This window comes from Oryx dammah, unplaced genomic scaffold (assembly GCF_014754425.2).
Source record: "Oryx dammah isolate SB20612 unplaced genomic scaffold, SCBI_Odam_1.1 HiC_scaffold_15, whole genome shotgun sequence".
NCBI classification, from domain to species: Eukaryota; Metazoa; Chordata; class Mammalia; order Artiodactyla; family Bovidae; genus Oryx; species Oryx dammah.
The window spans coordinates 47,620,226-47,633,801 of NW_024070199.1; the positions used below are offsets into that span (position 1 = coordinate 47,620,226).

General features: G+C 59.3%; 2 protein-coding genes across 2 annotated transcripts in view; one reads left to right on the top strand and one right to left on the bottom strand.

Annotated features, from left to right (window-relative positions):
• The window catches only part of TSPAN32 (tetraspanin 32), a 43,249-nt gene extending 37,020 nt beyond the window's left edge, over positions 1 to 6,229 (bottom strand). The window contains exons 1-2 of the mRNA XM_040255223.1: positions 6,161 to 6,229; positions 5,493 to 5,607 (exon numbers count right to left, since the gene is read on the bottom strand). Of these exons, the coding sequence (XP_040111157.1) occupies positions 5,493 to 5,607; positions 6,161 to 6,229 (184 nt within the window). The remainder of the gene's footprint in view (positions 1 to 5,492; positions 5,608 to 6,160) is intronic.
• Positions 6,230 to 11,136: 4,907 nt separating this feature from the next.
• Positions 11,137 to 13,209, top strand: ASCL2 (achaete-scute family bHLH transcription factor 2). The gene is made up of 2 exons (XM_040255320.1): positions 11,137 to 12,207; positions 12,800 to 13,209. Exon 1 carries the CDS (start codon positions 11,609 to 11,611, stop codon positions 12,188 to 12,190), a length of 582 nt encoding a protein of 193 aa, XP_040111254.1. The 5' UTR covers positions 11,137 to 11,608; the 3' UTR covers positions 12,191 to 12,207; positions 12,800 to 13,209.
• The last annotated feature ends 367 nt before the right edge of the window (positions 13,210 to 13,576 follow it).

A 13,576-nucleotide genomic window follows, 5' to 3' on the forward strand; every position in this document is an offset into this window, starting at 1 on the left:
ATGTTGGCTGGTTTTAATAATTCCAGGGTGCTCTGGGGTACAGGGGCTCCCCTGGCTGTCTGGTTGCTGATCTGGGATGATGAGGGCAGCGGCAGGTGGTCCTGGGCGTCAGAGTCCTGTAGAGGAGGTGGTGGGTCTGTGCTCTACCTGCTTTTATCTCTAGGAGCCAGCCCCTCCCAGGGATGGGCAATCTCTCCAGGGTCCCTGGAGCTCCAAGATGTCAAAGCACCAAATACGGACTAGAGAATGCAGTATTACAGTGCAGGTGGGTGGTCCCTGTCCGGGCCTGTTGTGGCCCAATATGGTAGCGTGAGTCACACGTGTGTTCAGCGTTTGAAACATGGCCAGCCCAATGTAAGTATAACAAAATACACATCTGATTTCCAAACCTAATATGAAAAAAAATGGTGAACTACCTACTTAATGGTTTTCATATTGATTATATGTTGAAATGTTATTCATTTGGATATATTATTAAAATTCATTTCTTTGTTCCTTTTTTTTTCAATGTGGTTACTAGGTAATTCAAAGTTACATTTACGGTTCACATTATATTTGCCTTGGGTGGCCTGTGGCTCTTCTAACGTGTTTCGGTGGGGACTTCACAGCCCTGGAGGTGGGAAGAGCCTTACACCCCTCTTCCAGATGGGAACACCATATTCTTCTCTGCAAAGCAGGCTTCGAGTCTGTTCTCCCAGCAGGGGTGTTTGAATCAATGTGACTGATGACCGGGAGCTCAGCTTCCACATGATCCCGGGACGTCTGAGAGGGTGTTTCCAGGTGAGACTGGCATTGCTTTGTGGGTGCAGGAGAGCAGGTGGCCTCCCTGTGTGGATGGGCACCATCCCACCCAGCGAGGCCGGACCAGAACACTGACTCCTCTGCTTCCTGTCTGGTTTCTCAAACTAGACACTGACCTTCTGCCTGCAGTGGTCGGACTTGGGCTAAATCTCACCACTGGCTTTCCTGGGTTGCCCTCTTACAGACAGCAGACGGTGGGACTTCTCAACCCCTATAATCAAGTGAGCCAATTTCCCAAGATAAATCTGTATCTCTATGGTTCCTTCTCTAGAGAACCCTAACTATTCATAACAAAGATTTGGGTACTGAGAGTGGTGCCAGAGGGTACAGAATGTTAAGAATGAATTTTATGAATTCCAGGTTTCTAGGATCAGTTTTCTAACCTGATGGGGTTTAAAGACACCAAAGACTCTATTTCCAGCCAGAGTGAAAACGCCAGTAGTCCATGATGGGATCTGGCAAGAGAGATACTCAAAGTATTAATATCTGCACCTTCCCCATCAACCACTCACATGAAGCAAGGAGCTGCATTACTCTGTAGATGAGACTTTCGAACATCTTTGGAAAACTGGACAATGTCGTAACATTGGCTGGGGTCTCCTGGCACCTCTGAAAAAAGTGGTTCAAGAAAAGTGCGAGTCTGAGGTTTCAAATTCCCAGCTCAAGAGCCTCATAAATAATCTTAAAGATAATCTCAGAAAATAATCTCATAAGTAATCATAAAGAGCTTCCCTGTATGGCCTGAGGAAAGCCTTATCTCCTGCTGCAAGATCGAGATTCCTGACAACCACATGCCCAATCTCATCCTGACTTACCACGTGAATTGAGCTCCCAGCCTTGCAGGGCGTCTACGGGTAAAGTAGGAAGACAAGGAGATGGTGTGTTGACGGACATGTGGGAAGATCCTGGAGGAATGAGGGATCCTGAGCCCTCAAATTCTCATGAGTCCTCTTTGCCAGTGGAAGAAGTCTCTCCAGTGCCAATGAGTAGGAACCTTCCCACCTCTGTCTGGAGGGGTTGACCCTGCATTGCCTGGGAGATGCTAAGAGTCCCCTGGAGACGGTTGCCATGGAGGATGCTGCTGCTTCTCCTCAGGACGCGCCCTCACCATCTCTTGGCTTCTAGACCCATAACTCAACTCAAGTCCCAGCAGGTCTCCAAAGGTGAGGGGTAAAGTGTGACTCGGCACGGGGTGCTCTGGCCTCCAGAGGGAGCGGAGTTTTCTGATCTATGCAGACAGAAGCCGAGAGGACATGAGAGATGGATGCTGAAGGTGTAGGATGCTGGAGGACTAAGTCTGTGGGACTGAATTTGTGGACATGAGCCTCTGAGCAGAGATTCTGGCTCTCCTGCTGCCACTCTGGAGAAGGGGGTGGGGCTCTCACTGTTTTGCTGCTTGGCTGAGACAGGGGCCAAACATGGCCTGTCATGATGGCCCGAACTGGAGGTGGCCTACCTCCCTTGTTCACAGGTTTGGGGATATAGGATGTGAGAGTGGGTTTGTCGAGTAAGACCTGCCCACCCTCTCAGAGTAACTGTGGGGAGCGCATCCATGGGGAGCCCCTGCACCAAGGACCACATCCTCAGAGGGCTGCATTCTCTGCCATCCAGATCTCGGGGTGGGAGTTGTGGTCACTGAACTGGGAAACCTAAGTGAGCAGGGCCACTGGACCCCAGGGTGGCAGGAATCCAGTAGGGGCACTTGCTGCCAAAAGTAAGGTGGGCACGGGGGCAGAGCTGACCATCAGGGGCAAGACAGTGGCCAGAACAGTCGGACTGCGCTGACCCATGGTCTTAGCTGCTTGGCCCTGGTGCTGGTGTGGAAGCCTGCCGGGTTCTTACCTGGATAAGGAAGAAGTCCTAGGCTGAGTGAAGCAACGTCTACCTGAATCATAAAGACAGAGGGTCACGGCCACTCAATGAAGCCCCAGGCTTAGCCAGTTTTCAGACCCAGGACCTTGAAGGAAGGGGAGGCCAGGTCCCCTTGAGGATGGACCCAGGACTCCCCTGGAAGTGGATGCTGTCAGTCTTTCTCCCAGCCTTCCCCGAGGACCTGCTGCTGCTCACAGGTGAGTGTGAGCCGGGGAAGACGAATAATGAGAGCTTCCAGGGGCCCCTAGACACTGGCTCTGAACCCATACCCACTCCAGGAGACCCCAAGCCTCCCTGGGGACCCCCCATTCAGATGGGCCCCTGGAGGTCAGGGGGTCAGGGCCGCTGCAGCTCAGGTCTGTCCGTATCAGGCTCACCGGAAGGCACAGCTGGAAGATAAATACTCAGCAGCTGGCAGAGTCCTCACATCGGTTCCCTGACTGTAGAGTAAGGGCTACGATGCGGGGAAAGGCCAAGTGGAAACCACTGGAACAGCCTCTATTGAGGAAGACAGCACACCAGCCAGCAGCTCTGGTTGGACTGCAGAGGTCAGTGTCTCTACCTAAGACTTGAAGGGTGGAGGGGTGGAGGGCTGGTGATTCCTACCACATCCCATTCTATTTGGCTTACGCAGAAGACAGTGGGTCTTGGAGAAATGACAGTGGGTCCTCTTCAGCTTAATGAGGTGGTGACTTCAACTGTAGCTGCTGTATCAGACGAGGTTTCATTGCTTGAGCAAATGCGCACATTCCCTAGTGCCCAGCCTGCAACCCTGGATCTGACAGGCGCCTTTCCCTTCATCCTTGTGCCTGAGGCCCAGCAGAAACAGTTCACTTTTACATGGCAAGGCTGTCCTACATCAGGGGTAAGGCAACTCTCCAGCCCTGGGTCACAGCTGAATTCACAGCGGTCTTGGTTACTTTTCCCTTCCACGAGACATCACACTTGTGCACTACACTGATGGCACTTTACTGATTTTTGAACCTATTGAGCAAGAAGCAGGAACTACTCTAGGCTTACAACATTTGTATATCAGAGGAGAGGAAATAAAACCAATGAAAATTCAGGGGCCTTCCATCTTATTAAAATTTCTAGAGAGTCCAGTAAAGTGGCAAGATATCCTTTCTAAGGTGAAGGATAGAGTATTTCATCTGGTCCCTCTTGCAACCAAGAGATGGAGACAATGTAGTCTTCATCTAGGTGAGCTACTCTGGCCCACGGACCGACTGGACGATAGCTGGGTGGGGTGGGGGCTCTGCGATAAGTCTAGGCTGTGCACTCCTGGAGTCAAGTGATCCAGCAGGTCCAGCGGTCCCTGAAGTGTCAGGGCAGAGACGGATGCTCTTTGAGTCTTCGGCAGCCCCTAGAGATGCATCACAGGGCAGGCCCTTAAGATCTGGGAGCAGGACTTTGCCATCCGCCCTAGAAAACTGCTCTCCTCTTGAGAAAAATCTCTAAGGCTGCTACTAGCCTTAGCAGAGACTGCTAACCACAGGTCACCAAGTTACCACGTGATCTGCTCACCGTGAACTGGGTGTTATCTGTATCTGACCCACCAAGCCAGAAAGCTGGACGTGTAGGGCAACGCTCCACCATCCGATGGAAGTAGTGTGTCGCTGAGCCTGCCCAAGCAGGTCCTGAAGGCAGAGGTCAGTGACCCGAAGAACCGGCTCCAACGCCCACGGCTCCCACCCCTGCTACGCTGCCTTCTCTCTCCTGCCTGAACCTATGGGCCCGGGGGAGGGGGTGGTTTCCTAGGATCTACCAACAGAAGCAGCAGCACCTCGGTCTTGTTTACAGATGGTCCTGCGTGACATGCAGGCTCCCCCCACCAGAGGCAGCCATCCCTCAGGGACGTGGTGAAGGGCAGTCCTCCCAGCGGGCAGGGTGCTGGGTGGTGCATCTGGCCCTGCACTTCGCTTGGAAGGGGAAATGGCCAGATGAGTGGTTATCGCTGGACCCATGGGCTCTGGGCAGTGGCTCGGTTGGGTGGGAAGGGACTCAGAAGCAGCATGACTGGAAAATCGGTGACAAGGGAATTTGGGGAGGAGGTATGTGGATTGGCAAGAACCCCGAAAATATTCATGTCCCACACGAGCGCTCACCAAAGGGTGGACTCTGCAGAGGCTTTTAGTAACACAGTGCACAGGAGAACCATCCTGTAGATCCCAGTCAGCCCCTTTCCCAGCCACCCTGTCATCGTGCGGTGGGCTGAGTGAAGTGGCCAAGGTGGCAGGGATGCAGGGATGCACAGGTCCAGCAACATGGACTCCACTTACCAAGGCTGAGTGTCCGGTTTCCCAAGACCAACACCAAACCCCTGATTTGGCACCATCCCCCAGAGGGGCCAGCCAGCTACCTGATTAATCATACAGGCAAGTCACCGAGCAGCACGCTATGGGGGCTTCCTGGAAGAGAGCCCTCCACTATGCCTTGTCTGCAGAGAAACTTCAGCCTCCCAAACCTTCCCTGAGTTCCAAAGAGTAAATTTAATCACAGAAGTCAGAAAATGCGGAAAGAAAGGAAAACTGTCAAACGAGACAAAATAATACTAGTTTAGCCATTAAACAAAGTTAAGAACCTTGAGTTCCTCCTTCAGGGCTGTAGATGATATTCTGAACCATGTCCTTTGAGCTGCTTTGCAGACACTGAAATCCCCACCAGGTGGAGGAAGTTAACTGCACACTGCCCACCAGCACAGAGACCCCACATGGGCTGGAACCAGAGGGTGGACGACGTTGACTCTGATTAGCTCATCACCAACCAATCAGAAGAATGTCCATGAGGTGACCGTCCGCCGCACACCCTCTCTCCCTTACCTTCCGGGGAGTTCAGGCCCTTTGGGCACCAGCTGCCTGGACTCCTTCCTTGGCACCTGCAGTAGACGGTGCCCTTTCCCTCGCCACGACCACGTGTCAGTAGTGACTGGCTTTGCTACTCCCAGGTGAGTGGGCCCATATCCAGTGACGGGACTGTTTTCATCATGGCTCCCTGGTGGCTCATTGGTAAAGAACCCGCCTGCAGTGCAGGAGACCCCAGCGTGAGTCCTGGGTCGGGGAGGTCTGCTGGGAAAGGGATAGGCTGCCCACTCCGGTATTCCTGGGCTTCTCCTGCGGCTCAACTGATAAAGAATGAGCCTGCAATGCAGGAGACCTGGGTTTGACCCCTGGGTTGGGAAGATCCTCTGGAGAAGGGAAAGGCTACCCACTCCAGTGTTCTGGCCTGGAGCATCCCAGGAACCATATAGTCCGTGGGGTCGCAGAGAGTCAGACGCGGCTGAGCGACTTTCGCTTTCATCGTGGAAGAGGCAGTGTTTTGTTCCTACGGGGACAGACACCCATATTGGATACGGCTTTGCCTTCTCTGCATTCAGAACTTGTGCCAAAGCGAATCCCAGCATGCCTTATCCACCTCGTGGTATCCCACACAGCGTTGCTTCTGATTAGGGAAGAAAGGGTGGCGAGGGGCCCCTGCCTGTGGAACTCACCATGTTCCCCACCATCGTGAAGCAGCTGGCTTGCCAGGCGGTGGAATAGCCTTTTGAAGACTCAGTCATAGCGCCAGCAAGGTGGCAATGCCCTGTGGGGCCGGGGCAGGTTCTCCAAGAGGCTGTGTGCGCTCTGGTCTGAGTCAGTGTCCGCGGCCCGGCGCTGACTCCGCGGAGGCTCCTGGGGTCACGGGGTGAAGCGGCAGCGGTCCTGACTGTCGCACTGGTGGGCCACCAGTGTGACGGGTCCTTCCTGTTCCTGAGACCACGCGTGCTGCTGCTCAGAGCTCTCAGTTCCACCAGGAGCTACAGCAATGAGTCCACTGAACCGGGAGCTAGGGCTCACCAGCCACTTCGGGGTCCTCGTGTCTCAGAATCAACAGGCAGAGAAGGGGCTCCCTGCACCGGCCGGGGTGCCCGATCCCAAAGTGGGAGGCTGGGCTGCTGCTCCCTCCTCACCGGAGGCGAGAAAGTGCACGAAGGCGCCGGGGGTCTGGGATTGAGGCCAAGGGACAATGACAGGAGCCCAACCCAGGCAGGACCACTGATGACCCGACCCTCTAGGAACAAAGGTTTGGGTCGACCACCGAGCACAGAACCACAGCCAGCTGAGGGGCTCGCTGAAGGCGTGGGGAGCACGGAGCAGGCAGTGGGAGAAGGTGGTTAATACACTGACCACAGCCTCACGACCGGTTACAGAAACCAGAGCTGCAGTTGTGGTGTTTATTTCCCGCTTCTGCTACGGTTACTGTTCAGCCACTAAGTCGTGTCCAACCCTTTGTGACCCCGTGGACTGCAGCACGCCAGGCTTCCCTGTCCTTCACCATCTCCTGGAGCTTGCTCAACCTCGAGTCCATTGAGTCGATGATGCCATCCAACCACCTCACCCTCTGTTGCCCCCTTCTCCTCCTGCCCTTCTGCTGTAAGTGTCATGGAACCAAGCGAACTTGGGTCTGCTCTCCTGCGTGCAGTGGAGCCAATCTACCGACACGTGCTTGTGGTGAAGGAAAGCGCAGCACTTATTGCAGGCCCAAGCAAGGAGTCCAGGCAGCTAGTGCTAAAGAGGCCTGAACTCCCTGAAGACTCACAGGGAGAGGGAAGGGGGTGATGAGTGACCAGGGTGAGTGATCTGCTTGTGGACGTTCTTCTGATTGGTTGGCAATGAGGTAATTGGGAGTCGATATCAACCTCTAATTCAAACAAGCCTGGGCTCTACCTGCTTGTAGGCAGCAGGCAGTCAACTTCTCCTGCCTGGTGGGGTTTTCAGCACCTGCAGAACAGCTCAAGGGACATGGCTCCAAATACCATCTGCAGCCCTGGAGGAGTAACTAAAGGTCCTTGACTTCAGTGGCTGCACTGTTCTTTTGTCTTGCTCAACTGTTTCCTTTCTGCGTTTCTCATTTCTCTGATTCCATCTAAAGTGTTTCTGCACGTGAAGTGGCAGGATGTGCGGGGAGGGAGGCTCCCTTCTGGGACAGGGCCATCGGGTCCTGCCTGGAGGTGCAAGTGTGTGCGCATCTCTGTCTCCCGTCTCCTCTCGTCTTGTCACACAAGACGCCCCGACTGCGAGTCACCGCATTTAGGCCTGGGAACTTACAGCAGTGCTTAAGGATGTCGGGAGAGGGGGACGCACCCCCAGGCCTCCTCCTCCTCTTCGGGGGCAGGAGGGCATGTGTTTTCATTTGTAGGCAGGACAGCTGAACCACATGAGGCAGAACTATGACCTTTCTATTGTTTTTGTCTGGAGCTCAGGCATGGATTCAGGAGCTGGGTACAGGTGCCGCGTTGACAAGGGGTGGATGTGTGATGATCCAGTTTTGAGTGTCAACCAGCCCAGTCCACAGGTGCCCAGATTAGACTTTATTTCTGGGTGTGTCGGGGGGTGTTTCTGGATGGGGTGAAGATTAGAATCAGCGCCCACTGCAGCGTGGACTAGCATTATGGAGTTTGCTGAGCAAGCGCTTGAACGGAACAACAGATGCAGTGGGAGGAACTCGCCTTTCCTTCTCCGTCTGTCTGCTGGAGCTGGGACCGCCCAGCTTGCCATCTCCTGCCGCTGCACTGGGGCTTACACCACTGGCCCCCAGGTTCTCAGCTCTCTACACTTGGACGGGATCCCACCAGCACACAGGCTTTCTGGGTCTGCCTCCTGCAGACGGTAGACATGGGGCTTCTCAACTCTACCATCATGCCGCCGGGTCCCTCATCATAAACTTGTTACATGTCATCTGTTTCTCTGGAGAATCCCGACTTGCTCTTGCTGGGTATCATGCTTGACGTCTGGAAGTACTTCATGTCCCATGGCTCCTGCCCACCCCACTGGATTCCAGAAGGTTCTGGACTCCCAAGTGACCTGGGCACACAGGTGGGACTCCTGCACGAAGGCTGCAGGACAACCTGTGGGCTTGGAAAAGCTGCTGGCTTGGCCCAGACTGGCTACCCGCCTCGCACCTGTGCCCTGATCCAGAGAATGCACTTAGGCAGCCAGGGAGGGGTGGACAGAGGTGGGCAGCAGCCCTGGGCTGCAGGAGGAGTGAGGAGCCCAGGCCAAGGCAGCTGGCAGTCAGCCCCGCTTGCCCTCACCCGGGCATGGAGCTTGCCCCGCCTCTGCCTGGCCCAGTTCCGCCCCAGGGGAGGCCCCAGAGGGTCCAGACAGCTCCATCACTCCGAGAAGGGGGACCCAGAGCCTCTCTGCACCTCACGTGTCCCCAGGGTGCCCCACACTTTCAGGGTCTGCACCCCTGTCCCATGGAGCCTGTGATTTCAGAGTGGGCAAGCGCTCAGCCTTGGTCACCCCGGAGCAGGGGTTGGCATGTCCCCCTGGAGCAGCAGGACGCCAGGCTGCTGGGACCTCCCAAGGTCAACGGCAGAGCTGGGCCTGGACTGCTCCCGTCCCTTGGCCACCGCCCACCCCCGCAGTGGCCAGCTCCTTCTGATCCTCTCTGCTGGATGTGAGGTCCCTTTAGCGAAGCAGGGTCATGCATGGCCTGGGCACAGGTGGGGCCCTGTGGACACAGAGAGAAGGGAGCCTGTCTTCCCACGTGGAGCCCTCAGATGGACACCCAGGATGAGGGCCACGCTGTGCACAGCACGGCGCAGAGGGATCCAGTCAGGGTTCTGGTGACGCAGCCTCAGAGCTGAGCGTGAGGCCAGCGCAGAGGGGGGCCCAGGCTTAATCCCCAGGGCCCGGGCATGATCCGACTCGCCGGGGTAATGACCCTTCTGCTTCCAGGCAGTGGACAGGCAGGAGGGGGCAAAGCCGGAGCCCAGGAGGCTGGGGAGAGGCAGAGGCAGCCCCCAAGAGTGTCTGGGGCCTGGAGACACTGTGGAAGTTCAGGCAGGGCCCTGTTGGCAGGACTTGGGAATTCTCCTTGGCACCCTTGGCACAGGCAGGCAGATTCCTATCTGGCTGGGGGTTTGCCAAATAACCCTCAGGGAAGGAGGGGGCAGCTCTTACCGGAGAGGGGGTGCAGAGGCGAGCCAGACCTTCCACTCTGAAGGGACCTGACTCCTATCTGGATTGCTCCACTGGCCAGAGGGGTGACTGTGCACACATTCCATGTCCTTTCTGAGTCAGCTTCTTCCTGAGAAATAGGGCCCCACACCCACCTGGCTCCTGGCAAGTGCGAGACTCCAGGTCACCTCCTACAGCAGGCAAGCCGACCAGACTTGCCAGAATCCTTCATGGGGACAGGAGCCAGAGGGCGCCACCAGGTAGGCAGGAAACCCTCGCCACGGTGCCCTGCGGGGTCCTCGGGAGGCGCCCCAGCCCCCCTACCCCTTCCCCATGCCAGCAGAGTAAGTCTGCTCGAGGTAGCTGGGCCCGCCCCTTACCCCCGCCCTCCATTCCCAGAGGTCCTGGCCCGAAGGGTCTGGTCACTTTTCGGGAAAAACCTGCTGGGTATGGCCTCCCGAGGGCATAGCCATTTGGCTGGCCTTCCCAGGCCGCGGGGCAGGACAAAACTCTCCCATTAACGGCGCCACGTCCAAAGTCCCTGCCCCCTCAAACTCCGAAAGGTACCCCCGTCGGTCAGGGGGAAAGGCGGCTGCCCCCCCGACTTCCCCCACCGGCCAATCCCAGCGCGGGAGTAGGTGGCCGGTGCTGGCACTGAGGGGAAAGGGTCATGAAGGGGGGTAGACGTCCATGGGTGAGCGGCCCGAGGGAACCGGTCCAAGAAGGGAGGACGATTTGAGGGGAATATGGAAAGCAGAGGAAGCTTTGAGAGCGGGGCGGGGGGGGGGGGGGGGGGGGCGCCGGGCGGGGGGGAAAGGCAGGCGGACTGCCCCCCCGGGGTCCGAAGCAGTCTGAGCAAATCTCCAGGCCCTTCGCCTCAAAGATGCGCAAGGCCTGGGGCAGACTGTGTAGGTGGCAGGGACCTGGAGGAACGCACCCCAGGAGCCAGACCTCCCTGCCCCACCCCACCCCAGCGCGCCGAGTCTCCACCACTTCTTAAGCCCCGCCTTGGCGGGAGGACGGAGTGGCTCTCTCTCAGGCCCCGCAGAGTAACAGGTGGGCGCCCGGCCAGGAACAGGTGCGCGTGGGAGCGCGCGCCCACCCGGGTCGCGGGGAGGGGCCGGGCGGGGCCGCGCGGGCGCCAAGCTTTGTTAGAGAGGCTCCGGGAGCCACGCGTCTGGCGCACACGCTTCCTCCCAGGGGCCGGGCGTGGGGCCCCGCCCGCCGCGATTGGCCGAACGGGCGGCCCGCCATTGGCTGAGGCCCCCCACGCCCCTCGGCCTCAAGGGGCGGAGCGTGGGTGCCAGCTGCCCGGCGCGTGCTGCCCCCCGGGGTCTCACGCGCCTCCGGAATGGCTGCGCCGCCGTGGTGGTAGACACACCCTACCCTCAAAGGCGGACGCGGCGCGGGGCGTACCCAGGACCTGTGAACAGCAGCTTCGGGGAAGGGGCGGCGGTGCGCACGCGGGACCCGCGGACTGCATCTTAGGGGCGCACTGGGGGCCTGCTGGGAACGGGGACGCACCGGGGGCCTGAGGGCTGAGCCTGGGGGACTGGGTGCGGTCTTCGGAGGCTCACCGCTCGGTCTTTGCAGACTGTGCGCCAGGGGTTGGGCGAAGCGTGGCGCGAGGGGGAGGCAAGGGAAGGAGGGCGTGAGAAAGGAGGCGGCGGCGCAGAGGAGGGTTATCTATATATTTAAAAACGCGCCGCCTGCGCCGCTCAGGGAAGACCTGGCGAGCGTCTGACAGCACGCGCGAGTCACGAGCCCCCCACGTTCCTCAGCGCTCACTGCCCGCCCTCTCCCGGCCTCCTGCGCCTTGCTGGCCCCGGACGCCGGACGACCTGGGGCCGCGTACCCCAGGGAGTCTTAGCAGCGCAGTGCCCGATCGTCGTTGAGACTTGACCGGCTTTCCTCCACCCTCGGTTCTTTGCCCTCCACCTTTTTGCGGCGCACAGAGACTCGGGGGAAGCGCTGGGCGAGTGGATGCAGACGCGATGGACAGCCGCGCGCTGCCCCGGCCCGCGCCCCCGGCGCCTGGTGTCCCGGGCTGCTGCGCAGTTCGCCGGCGACCGGAGTCCCCAGAGCTGCTGCGCTGCAGCCGCCGCCGCCGGCCGGGCGCGGTGGACCCCGGCAGTGGAGCGGCGGCCGTGGCGCGGCGCAATGAGCGCGAGCGCAACCGCGTGAAGTTGGTGAACTTGGGGTTCCAGGCGCTGCGGCAGCACGTGCCGCACGGCGGTGCCAGCAAGAAGTTGAGCAAGGTGGAGACGCTGCGCTCGGCGGTGGAGTACATCCGTGCCTTGCAGCGCCTACTGGCGGAGCACGATGCTGTGCGGGCCGCGCTGGCCGGGGGGCTTCTGGCCCCTGCCGCGCGCCACCCCCTGCCCCGCGCTCCATCGGGGACCCCCGCCACCGCCGCCTCGCCCTCCTGCGCCTCGTCGTCCCCGGGTCCTGGGCACAGCTCGGAGCCGGGGTCGCCGCGTTCCGCCTACTCGTCGGACGACAGCGGCTGTGAGGGCGCCCTGAGCCCCGCGGAGCGCGAGCTCCTCGACTTCTCCAGCTGGTTAGGGGGCTACTGAGCGCCCGGCCCCGCAAGGTAGGCTCCGAGAGGCGGGAAGGAGAGAGGGTTGGAGGTAGGGCGGCTGGGCGCGGTGGAGACAACGGCCTCGCCGCTCGCGTCCCCGAGAGCCCGCGAGGCCAGAGCGACGGCCTGGATTTCGCTCCCTCTTTATTCCTCCCCAGACTTCTTCAAGCCTGTGCAAGACTAGCGTTTGTTTGTCCGGGATTGCAAAACTTCCCCCTTGCTGCTCCGCCGCCGTAGGGGGAGCGGGGAGACGGAGGGCTGGGGCGGGTGAGGCCCCGAGTGTTTGCGGATCTCGGGGCAGACTAGGGAGCTGGGAGGCGGAGAGACTTTGCATTGCAAATTGCGCGCCCGGCCGGGTGGCAGAAATGAGTCGGCGGGGCGCGGAGCCCTGACTCACCCCGGCTCCGAGCGCTCGCCCCGCCCGGCGCCTGGGGCCGGGCCACACGCCGAAGCCGAGGTTCCCACGGAGACCTGGGCTCCAAAACCCACCCAGAGAACGAAACTGCCGACTACGCTTGTGGGGGTGGGGGAGGGCCGGGCTGCGCGGGGTCTCCGGGGCCGGATCCCGCACTAACGCGCGTGCCTGTCCCCCCTTCCCTCCTAGCGGTGGGGAGCGCGCTCACCCCTGCGGAGCTAGCCGGTTGGAAAGGCTCCCGCCTCCGTGTTCGTCGTTCCGCGGGCCAAGCCACCATCGAGCCAGGGATCCAGCCGACGCTCCCCGGCCATCCAGCCTGACCCAAGGCTAGAGTGCAAGCGGTCCCGCCTGACCTCCTCCTCCCGGCGGCAGCTTCCTCGGACCCCAGCCGCCCTGTCTGCAGAGACTTTCCCCTGGACCGGGGCTGCGGAACCGAGTCTCGGAGGTTTGAAGGGGAGAGGGCTTTATGACGACGCAGATTATGTTTTTTACGAACGCATGCACTTGAACTGCTCAGGGACACTGGCGGTATGAAGGCTTATTTTTGTGCAAAGAGCCCTTAGCTTTAGAACACAATAAAGACTGTTTATTCCCGCCGACTCCCTCTTCCTGGAAGTTGTGAACCTGGCTGAAATGTCCCCTGCCACAGCCCCGGGGCAGAGTCCCTGGTGGGCGTCCCCTTGCAGCTCTGCCAGCTGGGGAGAGACCAGCCTCAGGAAGCCTGTTTCAGGGAAGATGGATCTATATATAAACCGGTGCTGTGTATCAGTGGTGGGGGGGAACCCGCTCCATACCCCTGAGGCCCCCCATGATCCAGGTGAGGGTCCCGTGTGGGTGGGAGGGTGGTGGCTTCGACCTTGGACCCAGCAGGCCCACGTCTGTGGTCGCGTCTCCCTGGACCCCGAGCCTCCGTCTGGGGGTTGCTCTGCCAAAGCAGTTCATAGGCCCGGGCGGGCCTGGGGCTCC

What these genes read in the sequence shown, in the direction of transcription:
- ASCL2 (XM_040255320.1), top strand. Translation starts at nt 11,609, where the DNA reads ATGGACAGCCGCGCGCTGCCCCGGCCCGCGCCCCCGGCGCCTGGTGTC.